General features: G+C 53.3%; 1 protein-coding gene across 4 annotated transcripts in view; it reads right to left on the bottom strand.

Moving 5' to 3' along the window:
• Positions 1 to 18,809, bottom strand: part of MEIS1 (Meis homeobox 1) — a 92,325-nt gene extending 73,516 nt beyond the window's left edge. For 2 of the 4 annotated variants that reach the window (XM_015278039.4, XM_015278041.4), the window contains exons 1-6: positions 18,186 to 18,809; positions 16,992 to 17,218; positions 15,524 to 15,665; positions 15,083 to 15,133; positions 14,388 to 14,438; positions 12,905 to 13,051 (exon numbers count right to left, since the gene is read on the bottom strand). In XM_015278039.4, coding sequence (XP_015133525.1) covers positions 12,905 to 13,051; positions 14,388 to 14,438; positions 15,083 to 15,133; positions 15,524 to 15,665; positions 16,992 to 17,218; positions 18,186 to 18,197 — 630 coding nt within the window. In that variant the 5' untranslated portion in view covers positions 18,198 to 18,809. 4 annotated transcript variants of the gene reach the window in all.
• Positions 18,810 to 19,509: the final 700 nt, after the last annotated feature.

Here is a 19,509-nt window from a genome sequence, read left to right as displayed (position 1 = left end):
CGAAGGGCCAAGGTGAGAGCCCCAACCTCGCAGTGAGGTTTCTAACTGGGGGGAACAAAGGCCCCACTCCTTTGCAGCGCGGATATTGTTGGGGGATTAAATTAATTAGTGACTGTAAAACACATCGAGCTCTTCCAAAGGGAGACTTTGGAGAAGTGCAAAGTAATATAAATTAATCACTCCATTACGTACACTCGCTCATTCCAGAGGAGGGTCTCAGGCACGTGGTCGCGACAACAGTGCATCAATAAGGATAATGGCCTATTATGACCTGAGCTCCTCCATTAGTCACCATTTATCTGAGAATGGACGCCGCGGCGTGGACGGGATGCGCTGATAATCCCTTCCCTGGGAGCTCTCTGCTTTCTCTCTCTCCCAAGTTCGCCCCTGCCCCTGTCAGCTAAAACTCCTTTTACTGCAGCCCAAATTTCTGCAAAAATGCACAAGCAAACTCATCGGAAGGTTCCTAGGCTAGGCTATACATCCACATGACTCGCTCTGGTTTTGCACTACAGCTTCTCTTGCTGGTCAATAGTTTCCAGTGCCAACATGAACGGCTGGCCAGAGAGGGATCTGAGTCACGGTTGCACGGTTGATTTAAAATAAAAGAGGATTCAGACCAGGGTACGACTAACACTGCACCACCGTAGGGCAAAGAACTCATGTGAAGGACTCCAGCCCGAAGAGGCACCATCGGATGGCCCCGCTGTGTGGCAGGCCGCTGCCAATGAGGCCTCCAGAGCAGTTATTGACTCGGGTCGTGGTAGCAGCAAGCCTTAACAAACAAAAAGGCTGCCGACAAAATTATTGGGCTAATGGCTAAATTGGAGAGTCAATATAAATAACATTACGCGCACTTGTTACTGCTGCAGTCGCACTGCTGGGCTCTGAGTCAAGGTAACACCAACGTGTGGAGGGGCACGCCGTGCTGTTGATTAACTAAAGAGCAAAACACATTCTTCCAAGCACCGAGCATGTGAAATAAGAGAGAGAGGAAAAACAAACAAACAAAAAAAAGAGGTCCTGGCCAACAAACAAAAAACTTGACCATAAGTACATAAATAAAAGCAATTGCCCGCTATTACAGGTGATAAAAACTGTGCTCAGCGTCGGGTGATATATATCTTTGGAGAAGTTTGGCGAGCACAGCCCTCTTGTGGGCTCATTTGTGTCTGTGTAGCAACTGGAGGCCGGGAGCAGCCGGCTCCTCCAAGAGCTGGGTGCAGCTCCGTCCTCTGGCTGCAGGTACCATCCGTCATCCCCTCGCCCTGCAGCGACGGAGCCGCTGCCAGCAATTTGTCAGCATCACTGGGGCTTATTGTTTTCCTTCTGAAGTTTTATCTTATTTTCTTTTCCTAAATTAAATACTTATTCATTAGAGAAGAAGGAACATGTTATGCTTGAAACGTTCTTCAGATTTTGTTAGACTCCTCCCTTTCTGAAACCTTCCCACAATCCTCTCGAGGGCAACCAACCACCCTCTGCAGAAATATCAGTGCTCCCTACAGGGCACAACTTCAATAGGAAAGGGGCTGATTTGTCAAGCCACGGCACCCACCTCCTGCAAATGGAGCTCACCTAATTAGCAAAGGTTTGCTTTTTGCATATTTGATCAGCTGGGTCGTACTGTGTCCCCAGCCTCACTGGGACGAAGCACTCAATACAACTGCTCAATATCCTAAGTGTCTAATCCATAGCTCTGCTGCTGGAGCTCGAGCTGCATGATGGAGAGAGCTGGCCTTTGCAACCCACAAGCTCTATCCCACTTAATTTCTGGATGGCAGGGTTAGTGAGAACCCTCACACAGCCCGCTCCCCATCCAGCGTGGAAGGAGGTTTTAGAATCCGCTCTTTTCATTGGGAAGCAAAGCTTGACACGCACAGGATTGAAATAAGCAGTATTGAAACTACATTCCCCACGCGTACAATGCTTATGCCATTCTCTGTCATGCCTGGGCTTTGGAGGACCATGAAACCCACAACCATGACCACTGTGATTCCCTGACCCAGATCCTGTGCCCCCCGAACATCCTGCCGGCTCACCAAGGCTAGCAGTCTACCTCCTGCCCTGCACATCCCATGCAATGCAAAACAAACCAAGAGTACGCACAAAATCTCAACCTACTATGAGACAGATGCCTTATAGTGCCAAGAACCCTGCTGCAACCTGCTTCACACAACCGTGATTCAGAGGGAAAAGTTAACAAAACCCCAAACAAAGGCACGACCATCAGGTGTGCATAGAGAAGATGTGCTCCATGTCTGCACAAATAAGGACATCCAAGTGACAGACACATAAGAACTTTTCCCGCAGCTCAGCAGCACAGCAAGCGAGACCTTCACACTGTTGGGTGCAACAGGGTTTGGTAAACTAAAAAGCAGAAGGAATTCAGCACAGAAGTATTGGCACTGACCTGGATTCCTTTCCTATCCCTGGAAAAGTCACAAGTTGCTATCTTTAGTTTCCCCCTATTTCAGTGAGGATAAGGCTCCTCGCTGACTCCTGTTACTTCACAGCATCATAGGAAAAAGAAATATGAGGACATCCTTGTGAGTGCAGCATGCTGCATAGGAACGTTTCTGAGAGACAAACCAATAAAATGAAATGAGAGAGGGTACCAACGCAAATATCACAGCGGATGAGCAATGGGAAGTGACTGGGACTTTTACTGACAATTTTAATAGAGACAACACTTCACCCAAATGGACCAAAGGCAAAGACCCTCCAGCAGGCACCCCCAGGTCAGCTCTCTCCATCAGCCCTGCCATTGCATCTCATTGCTAATCCTACCCAGGTTCAGCAATGAGCCAACACCTACAAGCAGTGCAGTACTGGTAGCCCCAGCCCTGCAGCATGCCCCACATTGGGTTGGCTCCACAGCCAGCACTGCCAGCCCAGCTAGGTTCACCGTGTGTTGTGCAGGGTGTGCATCTCCCACACAGCAAACAGTGACTAGTTCTTTCTATTTCAAGCAGCCCTGCAGTGTAAACCCGTCTCCTCCCTTTGATAAGGGCCCTATCGCTATTATAGCATTAATCCCCATCCCTCTCTTGGCACAAGGAAATACAGCTTTTCAGGCAGGGCGGATAAAATCACTGCTCCATGCAGTTGTGGTTGGTTTTTTTGTTTTTGTTTTTGTTTTTTTGTTGTTGTTGTTGTTTTTTTAATGGGGTGTCTGATATCCTGCAAAAGCATGCACGAGGACAGCCCCAGACAGCACTGACAGTGGACAGGGTCTCAAGGTGCGATAGTCCTCCCCAGCTCCTACTGTATTCAATAGGACTGGAGCATTTTCAGTGTCTTTCTAGACCAGGAAAAAGGCCTTCCGAGACAAACCGAGTTTCCTGTTCAATATTTCATGCAATGATTCCTCCAAAGGTGTAAACAGGAATAATGCCTCTCCACTTAGCCAGCAAACGAGCGTCTGCCTTCCCTTCCTTTTATTGCCTTTACATGTTAAATGCCATTTAGATGGGGATTTGCCAGATGCCCAGCTTTGGCTGGGGCTCCGCAGGTTGTGGGAAGCCTAGCAAGGTCCCATCCAGATCTGCAAGTGAATTTGGGGAGAGAAGATGCACTCGGCTCTCCCCGCAGCCACTCCTCACCTTCTCCCTGCCAGGGACCTACAGAGAGCCACGTACTTCGGAGGGGTTGCACATTTGGGCTCAGGCAAACCACTTCATTTAGAGCAGTAAGCCACATTTCCAAGCCATGCCTTGAAAAACCAAAGCATCCTCACGACAGACTTTGGGAGGCAGTTATCTTTTGGGAAGAGAAAGTTAAACCGCTGGGGCACCACCTACAAAAATTCTTGACATGCACAAGAGCAGCGCTCTGTCCAAGAACCCCAACTGCTGCCGCCGGGGAGGGAAGGCACTATGCCAGCTCTTGCTCCGCCATGGCCACGCTTCCTTCCATCCCCATCGCCAGTGAGAACGCTGAGTGCATGTCACAGCCATCTAATGGTCTTTTAGATAAGTGACAACAGACGTGATTTGGAGTCAGCACATTTTGATTACGGCGCATTGTTAGCAGGATTCAAGAGAGCACTCGCATCGCGGTATCGTTCAACATAAAAATTAAATTGCGACGTAATGAGCTTCATTCCAGCTACACCTTTCCTTCTGAACAGATCCCATACCTGCAGAGGCCGTGCTGGGTGTGCAATGTGTTCCTGATTACAACGCATATGTATGCCTAATCTTGAGGGCGCCGCCTTGTTTTCGAAGGCGCTCGGCAAGTCACGCACTCGGGTACGTGCTGCCCGTTATCTGCAGGAGGCTTACAACTGGAATCCCCGTGATTCACATTTTCCAATGCTCATGTCCAAGCCCTTCCCCAGACCAGCTCCTCCATGCTCTGCTGTTTCACAACCCGCTGCATTCGCAGCCAGGCAGAGCAAGCCACACGCCAGGCAGCTGCCGGCCACAGTGGCGACCATCCCCGGGCAGCGGGCGCGCTGTGGGATGGCATCTAGCCTGAAGTGGCCATGGCATCCCGCTGCCTCTACCCACTCATTGAGGGATGGCTGGGAAGCACACAGCTGGCTTCCAGAACCACCCCAAACAGTTGGGCTGGGAGGTCCCCGAGGCCTCGCTATGCCTGCCGGGGAGGGTGTGGGAAGCAAGCAGGGTTGCGGCCACATAACCGGCTCTCTGGGCTCGGTATCACCCTGCATCTTGGGGTGGATAGGCCAGCCGCCACCCCACTAGTGCTCCCTACCAGCCATGCAGCCTCATTCCTTCTGCAGAAGTCTCTGAGGGTGCTGCTGCTTCCTTCAACCCATGTTTACATTGTGTTTAAAATGCGAAAGACAGCAGAAGGGGCCAAAACCAAAGCACAAAGCAACCGAAAGCAACTTTCACTATCAGGCTTTAGGTTCAGCAGATTGTTTCCCAGTGGCAACAAAATGGGAGCATTTTGCTTTCTTCATGCTGTTTTTCTAAACTATGCACAAAGTGAAATCATGAATTTCTGTTAACATACCACTTCTTAGCTTCACATAAATCCTGTACCTCGCTATCGCTATATGACAGATAAACTAAGATACCAACAGCTACGCTGCACAGCCCTACTCCATGATACAGAACAAGAAGCAGAAAACTGGGGCTCATGAGCAACTCGTTGTCTTGCCCCAAAGCTTCAAGGGCAGCGCGGGAAGAGCATCCACACTCTGCTCCCTCCTTGTGCTGCCAGCAGTTGCATTTCCCACCCTGTCCCTCTGCCATCACCACACGGTTCTCAGCCATCTCCAACTCAACACTGCAGCCCAAAATAAGAGATATTTCTTAAATTCCAATCACAAGGGCACTTCCCTCATCAAAAAATACCCGACCAACCCATTTGCACAAGATACCTTTGCGGGCCAGCAAAGAGCTCAGGGCTGAGGCCAGCACAGCATGGAGCATCTCAGTGCGCACAGCTGGGAGCAGAGGGGCCCTCCCTGCCTCGATCCTAAAACCAAAGGCAAAACTGCCACCTCCTCAGTCCCTGGCATGGCTCCGTGCGGCAGCAGCCATGTCCTGCTCTGAGGGCTGACAGGCAGCTCATCAAACCAGGTGCAGTCCTATCCGGCTCATGGCAGGGTTGAACAATATCGGTCTGCTTTTGCCCACGCACACCAAGGCTGCTTTTCAAAATCCCCTCCGACAACAAGATGAAATTCCTCACATTCAGACATCATTTTCCACCGTTTCTGCTTGCACAGACAGCAGTGGCCCTGCACCCTTGCAAATGGGACAGACAAAGCAGCAGCAGCAGCAGCAGTGGAGCTCTTAATCCGCTCTTCCCCTCTCCTTCCAACAGTGCCGCAGCCTTAAATGGAGCTGGTTAAAAGCCAGCCTCAAAAACACGAGCGGTGCTCTGACCTGCTCCGCAACAACAACAGCGCGCGGGGACAAAAACTTCAACACCGGCTGAATGAAATGAAAATTACAAGGTAAAGGTCGCATTCCCTGAACCTGTGCCAACTGCAAGACTCTTACATTACAGCGCCGCAGCTTTCCAAATTTTAAATACAATAATTTTCTGTATTAAGGGCCCAGTAACCCTAATGGAGGCATAATTAGGCATTTATGCCAGGCCCATATGAGAGAAGGTTGAAAAACTTAAATAAACTGTGAATGGCAGGATTAATACCACAGCTTTTCATTTTGTACAGCTGTTTGAATACAGTGCACTGACTGTGATGGCATCAGCTGTTGCTTTACTCTCGGTCTGTATTTCTGAAGTTAAAACAGGCAGTTCTTTTAACCAAATGAATAATTACCCCTCTCATTGTTGGCCTGTTTGCTTCAGCAAAGAGGGGCTGGATGCATATTTGCTTTACATTAAAAAAAAAAAAAAAGGAAAAAAAAGAAGAAAGGAAAAGAAAAAAATAAAGGAAAAGCCAAACTACAAACAAAATTAGCTGGCCCAATGCAAAGCCCACTGACACTAAGAGGAGAATTGTAATTCAGTGCAACGGTGAGCGGACTGGGGAGGAAGTAATGCCGTTTTGGAGATCATCTGCACAAGTGGGAATATCATATAGATGCCTGGAGAGTCCTTGAGAAAACATCTCACCTCAGCCCTGACTGAAGAGGAAAGACAATACTTTGGTGAAACATAATTCGGTGTTTCTAGGAAAGGCTCCAGTAGCAAATTGCTCACCAATGCAAGGAGCCTTGTAAATTTTACTGTGAATGGAATGGGCAACGGCAAGAGTACAACACAGCACAGCATCTGCACGCACAGCTTAGCCAGTAATAAGTAAAGAAATGTGTTACTTAGAAGCTCTAGAAGACACCAGAAAATACTTCTAACAAGAACTCAAGCTCAGCGACCTTCAAGCATGAATACAAAACAGCTCCCAAAAGTGTCTCGCTACCTTTTTTTTCCTAGCCCATGTGAATTACCCTTCCCACAAGTTAATTTTCAGCCCTTCGTTTTATGGTTAGAAATATCGGCTGAAAAGCATTAATTGCAATTTCCTCGCCGTCTTTAACCACTTGCTTCGTGGCGGACATGGAACAAACTCTGCATATGGGTAGAACTCGCCACGCAACAGCTGCGTGCCCGGTCCAGGAGGAGGGCTGGTGCCATGGGGAGCCTGACACCACATCCATGCAAGCAGTGAAACCCAAATGGCAGCCCTGGGCTTAGGGTTGGAGGATCCAGCCACAGCCCTCTGTTATACACGCAGCGGTACAACAGCATCGCTCTCAACCTGAAGGAGCACCGGGCACGAGGCCGCTGGGGAAAGGCGAGTGAACCAAAAGTGGATGTGGCTGCTCTCATTGAAAAGAAAAGTGGCCTACTCCAAAGGGGATTAGGCTAAAGTGAACTACGGCCACTTTACTTCTGAATGAGAGCATCCACACAATAGCGCAATGCACTTTAACTAATGCACTTTATTTTTACACCCAGGCAATTTGTCTTACCTCTCCTGAGTGTCCTTGTGTGGACGCGCCCCGGGACCCATCGAGTTGCCCGGCCAGGCAGGAGCCTTCGAGCAGCCCTGCAGGCCACTGCGTTCCCCCACAATGCCACGACAGCCAACACGCAACCGCCTGCTGGGAAGAGATGCTTCCCCGGGGTAGGTGGGGTTCTCTCATGCTAACAGAGACCAGGCCCGTCACCCAGGCCGGCCCTGAACCACACCAGAACAAGGCCCTCCGGCAGCCATCAGCCTGCAGGGCTCCCGCTCTCACCTACATCCCCACTGGATCTTATTTATTTTCCCCTTGCGTGCAGGTGGTAAAAAGGGAAAAGCAACGAAGCTAAGAAGGGAGCCGAAGGCTGGCGAGTTGTCCTGAAGCCGCGTCACAAAATATCAGCGGTGAGAGAGATACCGGGTCATTAATCAGGGACAGAATTACGTCCAAATAACACAAAACACAAAATGTGCACTCTATTAGAGGCTGGAGTCACCCTCTCCAAAACACTGCTGCAACGGCAGGGGAAAAAAAAAACAACAACAACAACCAACCAACCTAAACAGTCATCTACAAATTTGCCGGGTGAGTCAAAGCCTGTTCCAAGCAACCAAGCATCCGGGGAGCGAAGGAACGCGCCAAGGACACACGATGGTACGGCAGCACACCCGGCTCTCCTCACACACAAACCCCGATTGGGAAACGACTCCAGAGACGTTCCACAATTTTAATGACTGCTTCGGAGCAATCCTCGTCTTTATTTTCTGAAATTTGTTTAGATTATACAAGATAGCTCCTCACTGCGAGCTCATGTGACCAAAAAACCCCAAACGCAGCAATGCAAAACAAAGAAGAGACTCTAATTTAAAGAAGCTGTGCCGGATTTTCGCCGTGTTTTAAGCAGCTTTTTTAAAGTGGTATTTATCAGTGCGACCTACGCTTACTTGTTTTGATTAAGTGCATTCTAATGTGATTTTTTCAGTGCTAACATCACCCGCTCCGGGCGCCAGCGACCCGTGCGCGTGTGCGGGGCCCATTGCTTTCACTGCTACCTGCACACAGGCAACGAGGGAAGAATCCAACCCGCGCCCAGCAGGACTAAACCTAAAGCAAAGCTCTCTTTGCTCAACTCACTTCCAAGCTGCCCCAAAAGAATAACCTGCAGAATAACCGCGTTCCGAATCGCGACGACACCGCGAGCTCCCGCTTATGGGAATGCTTCGAGGCAGGTTGGCAGATGTTTATGACAAGTTCCAGGGTTTCCTGGCTGATTTTAAAATAGATATTGAAAAAAAAGAAAATGAAAAAGAGAATTGAAATTCTGCTCTGCGAACTTCAGTTTGGAAAACTTTATACGGGAGTTGGGCCTGAGCACGGAAGGCTGCGAGAATTATACCCAGCAGTGAGGATGGATATGTTTGGGCTTATAAGTGATGAAAACAAAAAATAAAAATCAGCAGAGATTCTTGAATTCAAACGCAATCACGGATGAAAGAAAATACATTACAAGCTGTATCTCTTTAGCAGCATATTTACTTGCTTTAAGAAACCTGATTTTGCTAACGCTATGGCAGCCTCAGTGTTCCTGATGGGAACAGGCCCCGAATAGAAACGAACGCGCCCTGTCTTACTTTACGCAGCCTGCTCAGCTCCTAAGTACTGCGGGCAAAAAAGAAGCAGTCCCCAAAAAGGCATAAAAAGGACTCATTGGCTCAAGGTGGCATAAAGTCAGGGGCGCAGCTCTCCATTTGGAGGTTTTCAAATACTGTTTTACCGCTCTCCTCTAGTCCCACATCACCATAATGCTTTCATTACGCAGAACCGAACTCTGCCTTGCGCGCTTAGCGCTGCATCTGCCCGCTCCTCCAACATGGGAGCACGCACAGCAAAGGCAGTAACATGTGCAACTTTTCCCACCCCTTGACGCCATACGTGGGTTTGAAAATACCTGCAAAGAACTCCCAGATTAAAACAGTATCTCTTCACCTCCTTTATTTTTTTTTTTCCCCTCCACCAAAGGCATTATTTTAGCACTGGCTGTAGCAAGCTGGAATCAGTAGGTCTGAATGTTCAGGGAAGTTACTGTAGTTGGAATAAGTGGATGCCCTCACTGGCCCATCCACCTCCACGCAAAGCACACAGCACGTCCAGGTTTACGACGCTCTCTTAGTAAAGAACATCACATTTTAAGCAACATTTCCACCTCTCACAAACACCGCTGTCTATCCGCATTTTGTTTGCAGAGCCCCTCCAACAGCATGCATTACAAACACCTACTGCAACATAAATACAAGTGTTTGCTTTACGATATACATATATATATATGATAGACTATCACCCAAGAAGGGCCATCTAAAACACCACAGTTGCAAACATTTAAGACTGTAACAAAAATGACTGCGACTCCAGTATCGGTTTACTATCCTTCAACAATTTCCCTGACAGTGGAGTCAAATAATGTTGAATTATGGACCTTCTTACAGGAAGTCTTATTTCACGTTCATTTTTTGATCATTTCCCCCTACGTCCCTATCGGAATCCGACCGTTTGCCATTTCTACTTTACACATTTCTGCAGACAACATTGGCTTGTGTGTAATTCAATTATAATCTGGCCAGGTAACACCGCTCAACAAGTTTATTTCACCTAAGCAAAGCCCGTTTTGCCCCTCAGAAAAGCCATCTTGTGCTGCTAACGTACTTTGAGTGTGGTGGCCACTCTGTTCCCTGCTTTCCTTAAGGGAGGCTTTATCCAGACATACTCCAGGGAAGCGTATCTGCAAAAAGCCCGATTTTACAGCTCGGATTCGAGCACCTGGGAGCCAAGGTGAAGAGCTTCCACCACCCGGCCCCTGGGAGCCGTTCAGCAGATCTGGAGTCCCTAAGAAATGGAATTCCTTCCGCGCGGGTGGGGTTTCGCACAGGACGGACTTTTGCCATCTGCATCACGCAACAGCTGTGTTTTAAATCTTTCCGGGCTACGACAAACATTTGAAAATTTAAACACGCCAATGTTTGAGAAGCTAATGATTAAAAAAAGGTTTATTTTGAAACTCCGGCAATGGGCGCGAGGGTTCAGCGAGGGGTTTAGAGCCACGCTCCCCAGCTCGCCGCTCCCAAGCGAAACCCCAACTCCTGCCCTTTCCTTCTGGAAGCGGCAGCCCGGCGGGTCCCACCCTGGCAGGCAGCGGGGTCGCGCCTGCGGGAGAAGGATGCTATTGGAGTGACCTCTGGCCAGCGCGCCAGTTAAATCACCGAACAATGGCCAGCGTTATGGGGCTTTCCTGCGCAAAATCTGGCATTAGTGTCACTGCCTTCCATTAAGCGGGGGGACTTAAAGGCGCTGGCACGGAGGGGCCTAGGAGGGAAGGATAAATAAGGGGAAACCAATAAATTTAAAAAAAACCCTGTTAACTGTAACCTTTACTACCACAATATACGAAAATGTAATTAAACCCATCATAAAAGCTTTTACATACTTACTCTTTTATGACTCTCGAAAGCACAAAGGCGCGCAGCCCGCGCGCACCGCGCACCTCCCGCAATAAACGCACCGCGCGGGGACATCCTAATTAGCCGCAGCGGCGACGAGCACTCAACACCCCATTAGCTGCCCATTAGGGCCCAGATCCTGCCGGCCCCGGCCCCGGCGGCGCCGCGTCCCCGGGCAAAGCCCGCGGCTCTGGGCTCGGCCGCGCAACGTTGCGCCTTTTCCCTTCCGCGGGGCTGCGCGCTTCTTGCGCGGGGAGCTCCGGGAGAGCGGCCGACCCCGCGCAGCGCCCGCTCTCCTCGGTGAGGTGTAGGGGGGGGCCGTGGGACGGGGACCCCCTCACCCCCGACAACCCCCAAAATTGCAGCTTCGTTTCTTTAGCTTTCGCTTTAATAAAATAATGATTCGTTGGGAAAATGGGGTATAAATCTTCATTTTGGAGGCAATTAAAGTGTTGATTTCATTCGTGCCCCTAAGCGATTCTTGTAATTTGCTCAAATAGCTTTATGTACCCAGCACTCCAGAGCTTTTAGAAACCCATTTTCTAGTTAGACTTGTTGGATTACAATTTGGATACAACGGCGGCGAGGCCGGCTCTCCCCATCCCTATCCCGGTCGCAGAACCCCCCCCATCGCCCCCCGGTGGGGCAGCGGGACCCCAGGAGACATCGCCCCGGTCCCCCTCCAGCGCCGAACCCCGCAGCTTTTCCCCTTCGCAGCGCTTCGGGGGCACAAAGCCCGCAAGCAGGAGCCCCCCATCCCCCTACCCACCATCCCGCAGCCTGTGCTGCGGGGGGAAATACTGGGGGCAGTGCCCCCGCCGCGATGCAACGCACCTTTCTGCCGGGCTCTACGCGCAACTCCTGGCGGTAATGGCATAAGCGGTTGAAGGGAACCGCTGTCTGCTCGGCTGCGCCTTGCTTTAACAAAAGGAAACCTCCAGAGTCGGGAGCTGATTGCTCCTAACACCGTATTTACGGAGCGGATCATACGGGAGAAATAACTTGGGCTTCCAGAGGCGGCTGCCGCCGGCCCCCCCACCCCCCATCCCCCTCGCTGCCCTCCTCTCGAGAGGGCAGAGAAAGCCGACCCGAAAAAAAGAACCAACTCGCAGCCACCTCCGTTCGGCTCCCGACCTCCCGAGCCCGGCGCTCCCGCACGGGGAGCAGAGAGAGCGGCACACGGCGACACGGGCTGGGAGAAGGGGAAAAGCTCCTTGCAGCCCCCCCGGTGCCCCCCCCGGGCACAGCAGCGCAAGGCTCCGCGCAGCACAGCCCCGACCTGGCACGGCCAGAGCCGTTCAACGCCTCGGGGCTTCGCCTGAGGTTCCGAGCTCTCTCTCTCTCTCCCCCTCTCTTTATTTTTGGAAAACTCGAACCGCAAATAATACAAACCCCGGGTCCCGTTTTATTTTCTCCCCACCCTCCCACCCCCCTTGATTTTTTTTTTCCCCCTATTAAGTAAAATAAAATGGGCGCGTTTGCAGCAGGCAGGCGTGCACAAAGCAATGTTCACTGAAGTCTAAAAGCGTTCGGCCAAGGAAAACTGACAAGACAGACTAATGAACCGTAGAGACGGGAAGAAAATAGCCAGCATTTGCTAGATTTCAAACCCTCTCTGTCTTCCCCGGACCACCTATCTCGGATTTTATTATTATTTTTGTGTACGGCTCCAGCCGTCCCTTTTCTAAGGCACCAGAAGCCGGCGATTCACGGATAACACTTCTATTATTGTAAAGGGTAAATAAAATAAAGACAAAAATTAAAAGCGACAAGAACCAGGTCGAGTTTGCAGGCGACGCTTTTACAAGCTCATCTCGCCAGGTCGAATCCGGGAGCAAGCCTTAATGAAGCAATAATAGCCGCATTATTCAAAAATTTTCATTTCGATGGAAATTTATCTAAAAGGGACTTAATCATATGCAAATAATAAAAGGAGGCGTAGTGACCCGGCGAGCGCTTTGCATACAGATCTCAACGCGCGGCACTGCGGGACCGTACCTGATCGGTGAGGTTTGCCGACCGCGTTATGTCCTCGCTGTCCGATTTTGATCCGCCCTCTCTATCGTCTATGACCAAATCGATAGGCATTTTTCCTTTCAAACAGCTAATATACCGGTGGCAGAAATTGTCACATAATTCGTGTACCTACATTGAGGTGGTGGGGGGGGGGGGGTGGGGGGGGGGGGGGAAGAGGAAAAGGAAAAAGGAGGGGGGGGGGGGGAAGGAAGAAAATATAATCAGGAATGCATAAGTAAAATTGACAAGTGCAACCAGTCTCCCCCTTTCACCCCTGTGACATCCGAAGTCCTAAATAGGGGAAACACACTGCAATTATCCCCCCGAGACCTCCCGACGCATCCAGAATTAGGAATAACTTTCTTTTCTCGCAAAATAGAGATATCCCAGAAAATTGACAGTGACAAGATGATTCACAGGCTACAACATATTCAACACCCGTGTTAAATTCATCTGCTCCCGGAGCTGTGGCCATTAGAGAGGTGACCTGCATGGGTGACATTTAAGGTAAACTATTTAATTTCAGCCGGTGATTTCATCGCAAACCCTTTGCGAAGGGGGATGAGGAAAGGAAAAGGGATTAAAAAGAAAACAACAACAAAACCACCGAGAAAACGGAACGATGCTCGGTGCTGAGATACGCCGCAGGCATCCGAGCCGTACCTGCGCCTCCCGCACCGACGGGGCAGATTTTAGCGCATTTCGCACGGGGTGGGAACGAGCCGCCACCGGAGCTCGGAGAAAGCGGCCGAGGCTGAGGGGCCGTGGGCTTTTCGGCTATTTAAAAACCCCTGCGGAGGTTTCTTTTGAGGAGAGAGGGGACTGAGTGGCGGTGACGGGGAGGCAGCGCTCGCCCCGCTCGGGTGGCACCGCACCGCGGACGCGCCGCCGTTGCGGGGCCGCAGCGCTTTCTCCTCCCGGAGGTGAGCGGTCCGTTGCCGGCGGCCAAACCCAGACCCGGCCCCGGCGCTCGGCTCTGCTTTGTCTCTGCGAAACGTTACGGGACAGCCCCGTGCCCTCGGCCTGACCCGCGGAGATGGCTCTTCAGATAGAAATAAATAAAGCGACAAACAAACAAGCGAATAAATAAAACAAACCCCATCCCGACTGACTGCCACCGACCCCGCTCGTCCTTCCCGTCCGCCCCCCACCCCCACCCCCGCTAAATAAGCCCCCCCCTTCCCCCCCAAACCCCAGCGCCGGGGCTCGGAGCGCAGCGCGGAGCGGTGCCGTTCGGCACCCGGGGCTGAGGCGGTGTACAAAGAGCACAATGAGCGCAGGGCCCGGGCGTGGGGAGCCGGGCGTGGGGCTGCAATTGTAATTAAACTGCGAAGAGAAATGGACGCCGAGATTGGTCTTGACACTAATTACCAGCCAGAAAGACATTTATGCAAATTTACCAGAAGCCTCAACTTCTGCGGGGCTGAAACGGAGGGGGAAGAAGGGGAGAGAGACGAAAAATTACCTTCTCTAATTCCAACAGATGAAACCTTAATACTTGTATGGCTTGGATCATCTGCAAAGACACAAACAGCGCGTTTATCCCCCTCCGGGTGGGGCCGCCCCCCCCTCCCCCCCCATCCCCCCCCCCCCGTCCCTGCCCCGCTTCGCTTTGGTGGTAAATAAAAACTTGTTTTGATTTATGGCGATGCCACTAAAAGTTAATAGCGGCGGCTTTGTGCGCTGCTTAACGAGAAGCGACCTGGAGCTCACCGAAAAAGAAAAGCAACGGAGCGACGGGATTACGCGAGTCGTAAACATCGCTTTTTGCAATAGGGAAATAAAAAACCGGTCCCCCTAAACACGGCCGCTTTGGGAAAGCGGGAGGAAGAGTCCCCTTAAAATAGTTCTGCATCGGTGAGGGGGGGGGAATAGAGAACGGGGCGATGGGAACGCGGTGTCGGTGCGGCGGTGGCTGCGGGTAGGGAGAGGGGACCCCCCCCCGCGGCACAACGCCGGGATGGGCCCGGTAACAGCGGTGCTAAAAGCGAAGGGCTACAGATCCACGTGAGAGAGGGTTTCGCTTTGGCACCGCGCGGCGTTTGTCACAGCCCGCAAGGAGAAGGCATAGAAGTTCCCAAAAAAAAAAAAAAAAAAAAAAAAAAAAAGGGAAGGGAAGGGGTGGGGGTGGGGAGAGGAAGAAGCGGTGTTAACTCTTACCAAGTTATCCAGTTCGGGATTAGAGGAAAAGAGGGGTTTCTCTGCTCGGATCTAAATAGAAGAAAGGAGGGAGGGGGGGGTGGGGTGGGGGAGAAATATACGAAAGATTTGAGATGCGGCAACAGCACGAACAGACGTTATTACTTCTCGCCTCGTTACACCGCCGGGCCCACGGTGCAACCCTCTCCACGCTCCCACGGAGCCCCGAGACGCTGCGGCCCGGCCCGGCCGGCGGGGACCCGAATACGGGCACTGCGGGGAGCGCCCACAGCCCCCTCATTGGGGGGCCGCTTCGCTTTGCTTTCGCCTCTCGCAGTACGAGAGGGGGGTGGGGGAAACGCGCGCATCTTTATCTCGGCCGAGACTCGTTTTTCTCGTCGGGATTTCGCGTTTATTTATTTATTTGTTTGTTGGGTGCTGTTTCAACCCGCTTTTGCTGACCTGTTTGGCGAACACTGCTATGTCTTCATTGAAAGACTCGGAGGAGCAAACATCGCCTCCCGCTACCCCGGGCTCCCTGGGCGTGCATGTGGCTAATTCACATTTCTCAAAAATCAGTGCTAAAAGAGGGAACAGGGGGTGTCTGCAAGAAAATACAATGGTCACACACACACGCACGCACACACAGAAGGAGGGAGGAGAGAAAGGACATAAGGAAAAAAAAAAAAAGAAAAAGAAAAAAAAAAAAAGAACACAAATGAGAGCAGCACGGACCGAACGCACCGACGCGACCGCCGTCAGACCCGCGGCTGCGCGCCCGCGGAGCGGCTCCGAGCGCCGCTCCCCGCCGCCCCCCATCGCCCCCGGCCCGGCCCGCCCGCGGCCGCGCATCTCCCGGCACCCTTCGGCCGGGCTAAGAATAAACCCCAGCGGTTCCAGCAGCCATTTTGAATTAACTTTCCTTCACTTGGAACAAAATAAAAGAAAAGAGTGAGAAATCCAAATAAAACGCGTGTGTGAATGCAGGATAACGAGCCCGAAATTGTAATCTAAGGACGGACGCTTTCGCGCTTTTGATTCCCACCCCCCCGCCCCAGCCGGAAGACTTTCTGGGAGCGAAAGTAAGGATAAAGGAGGGGGGAAAATAAAGGAAAAATAAAGGGACGCCACCAGCAAAGCCCCTCCAGCACCCGAACCCCTCCGGCAGGACGGTGACACGGCCGGGAGCCCCACAGCCCCGCACGGCCCCCCCAGCTGCGCACCCGGAGCGGCTGCGGGGCCCCCGGCCCCTTCCTTATTGCAAGAGAGGAGCGAGTGCGGGCACACGCGCGTCTCCATGCATAGATATATATTTTCTCCCTTTTTTTTTTTTTCTCCTCCTTCAGAACTTCATACTTTTTTTTTCTTTTCTCTTTGTAATTTTAAATTTTTCTTTCCTTCTTTTTGTTTTGTTTTGTTTTCCCGGAGGGCACAGCAGTGAGCTCAGAGAGCCCTCCGCATTTCTGAGAAAGCGATCGAGCGCTGTGATTTCTCGCCCGCCGCAGCGCGCAACTCTTTGCAGAGCGATTTTTAAGAGGCTCTGAAAGTTCCCCCACGGAGCGCTGCGGGCAGAGGGACCGCACCGCGCACCGCTCCCACTCGGCCCGGCCCGGCAAGTCTCCAAAACGTAAAACTAAAATCGTTAAGAGGTTGAGAAAAGCGCAGCAGCTCGGAGCTGTCCCCTCGCTGCGAGCGGGGCGGAAAGTTGGGCAAAGGCACCCGCGCAGGTTGCGCCCTGGGAATATTTCCCCCTTCCTCCTCCATGCGCTGTTTCCAACTTGGGGGGGGACGACAATTTTAACGGAGGAAAAAAATAAGACGGGGGAGACGCGGGGGGGCAACCCGGCGGCCCCGCTCCCAGCGCCGCGCAGGGGCATCCCCCCCGGGCCGCGCGAAGTTGCGCGGGCGCGCAGCCGCGCCCGGCACCTACCCGTAGATGGCATCTTTATCTCTCTTGAGGGCATCGTTGACCGAGGCGCCCATGGCGGGGGGCATGGCGTTGGCGTGGGCGGCGTGCGGGTACTGGTGCGAGTGGAGCGGCGGCCCGTGGTTCAGGTGGTGCACGGGCTGCATGGGGCGGGCGCCGTGCGGGTCCCCGTACATGGTGGTGGGGATGCCCACCCCCTCCATGCCGCCGTAGTGGGGCAGCTCGTCGTACTGCGGGGCACAGAGCGGACAGGGGTCAGCGGGGGGGGGGGGGGGGGGCGTGGGTGCCCCCTCCTCCAGCTCCGGGGGGAGAAGGCTGAGAACCCCGGGGAGAGGGAGCGACAGCAAAACGCGGTTTAACACCCCCCGCGCCCCCCACGGTGTAACTCGGCCCGAGCCGCCCCGTCGATAAACTTTTGGAGCCGGGTACCGAACCGGCGGGATGCGGAGCTCAGCGGTGGGGAGGGAGGTTAAAAAAGAAGGAGAAAAACCAGGGGGTTCGCTTTGCCCGCCCGCATCCCGCGCCCGGCCCCGAGGAAGGGATTTCTTTGTTAAGGGAGACGGACGCGGGTCCCGGGCGGGGGCAGCGCCGTGCGGGGTCCGTGCGGGGTGGGACACAGCTTGGCGGGGGGGAACGGGGAGAGAGCCCGAGTAGCAGCGCACATGGCAGCGCCGCTCACTTTAATTCGAATTAAAGGGACGCGCTGTTGGAGCCGCACCGAAAATGAAATTTCTTAAAAAGGGAGGGGAGAAAAAAAAAAATAACGAGGGGAAAAAAAAAAAAAAAAGCGGAGGGGGGTGGGGGGGGGAGGGGGGGAAGAAGAAAGAAAGAAGAAAAAAAAAGTTGCGCCTACAGCCAGCTCGGAGCTGCCCCGAAGGGCAGCGGCGCATCCTCGCAGCGCGGCGGAGCGCTCCCACAGCCAGACACGCGGAGCCGGGCACGGCGCTGGGCAGGAGGAGGGCAGCACCGCCGCCCCCGGCCCGGCCCCGGCCGCAGAGCGAGGGGCCCGAGAGCCGCCCCCGGGATGGGAGCACGGAGCCGGCGGCGCTCGCCGGGAGCGAAGAGCGGCCCGGGCCGGGCCACCGCGCCGTGCCCCGCTCCGAAGGGAGGGGAGGAAAAAGCGAAAAGTTTTTCGCAGCCCTCTGGCAGCCGCGTGTGGGTGTCGTTTCGCAGCGAACCGCAGGTTTGGATACGTACCCTTTGCGCCATCGGCCTGCTCGCTCCCTTTCTACTTCAACTTCTAATAAATCCTCCGTGAGGCCAGCGTGAAAGGAAAGAGCCGCGCGGTCCCCCCCTCTCCCCAAAAATGCAAAAATCCCTCAGCGTCGCCAGCCAGGAAAGCCGCCGGGGGACGTCTTCGGCTCGCCGGGGCTCAGCGGAGCGGTGCGGTAACTCAGCATTAAAAAAAAAAAAAAAAAAAAAAAAAAAAAGAAGAAGAAGAAGAAGAAGGAAAAAAAAAAAAAAGAGGAGGAAAAATAATAATAATAATAATGATAATAATGATGAAAAAAAATTCAAAAATTACCAAAAAAAAAAAAAATCAGCTCTGCCTCCTTCCTTCTTTTTTCCTCTCTTTCTTTCTCTCCTTCCTCCCTGCCCGCCTCTCTCCCTCTCTCCCTCTCTCCCCCTCTCGTTTCCAAGACAGCGGCGGGGCGAACGCAAATATCCGTTCCCGAGGCGCGCGGTGCCCCTCACGCCCCGCTCCCGGCTCCCATGGCTTTTTGCCACTCCGGCTGTCAATCACGGGCGGTGTCAAGGTGCTGAATGACTGATGGCGATCCGCTGCGTGCGCTCCCACCGCGCAGGACACCGCCAATGTGGGCTTTTGCTCGGGCGCGCTCTCACCAAAAAGGAAGGCAAAAAAAAAAAAAAAAAAAAAAAAAAAAAAAAAAAGAAAGAGAGAGAGAGGAAAAAAAAAATTTTTTTTTTTTTTTGGAGGAAAAAAAAAATTAAAAAATCGGGGAAGGAGGAGGAGGAGGAGGGAGAGGAGGGGGAGAATTAAAAATTAAAGCGCGCCGGCTCCCTTTATTATGGTTATTATGACGGCGCTGCCGGCGGGGGCTCTCTGCTCGCTCCTCCTCGCCGCGCTCCGCATCCCCCGCCGCCGCCGGCGCGCTCTGCCCCTGCGCGGCCGCCGGGCGAGGCTGGAGGCGGAGGCGGGCGCGGGCCGGGGGCCGGGCGGGGCGGGCGGGCGCGGGGGGGGGCGCTGCCGCCGCCGCCGCCGCCGCCGCCGCCGCGGGCCGCGCGCTGCCGGGCGTTCTCCACCGCCGCCTCCGCCGCCGCCGCGCAGCGCCGGGCTGGAGCAGACTGCGGGAACCCGGAAGTAGTGGTGGCCATAACAGGTCGCGTCTTACACAATGCGCTGGGCGGCGGCAACTCCGCGGCCGGCGCAGGGGGGCGCGCCGAGCGCCCGGCGGTCGCTCGGCGAGGCCGCGCCCCCCCCGGCCGGCCCACCCTCGGCGCGCGGGCGGGGGGGCGGCCGGCGGGGGGGGGGAGCCGCGGAACCGCGGCTCCCCCCCCC

Source organism: Gallus gallus, chromosome 3 (assembly GCF_016699485.2).
Source record: "Gallus gallus isolate bGalGal1 chromosome 3, bGalGal1.mat.broiler.GRCg7b, whole genome shotgun sequence".
NCBI lineage: Eukaryota > Metazoa > Chordata > Aves > Galliformes > Phasianidae > Gallus > Gallus gallus.
This window is presented reverse-complemented; position numbering and strand designations above follow the sequence as displayed.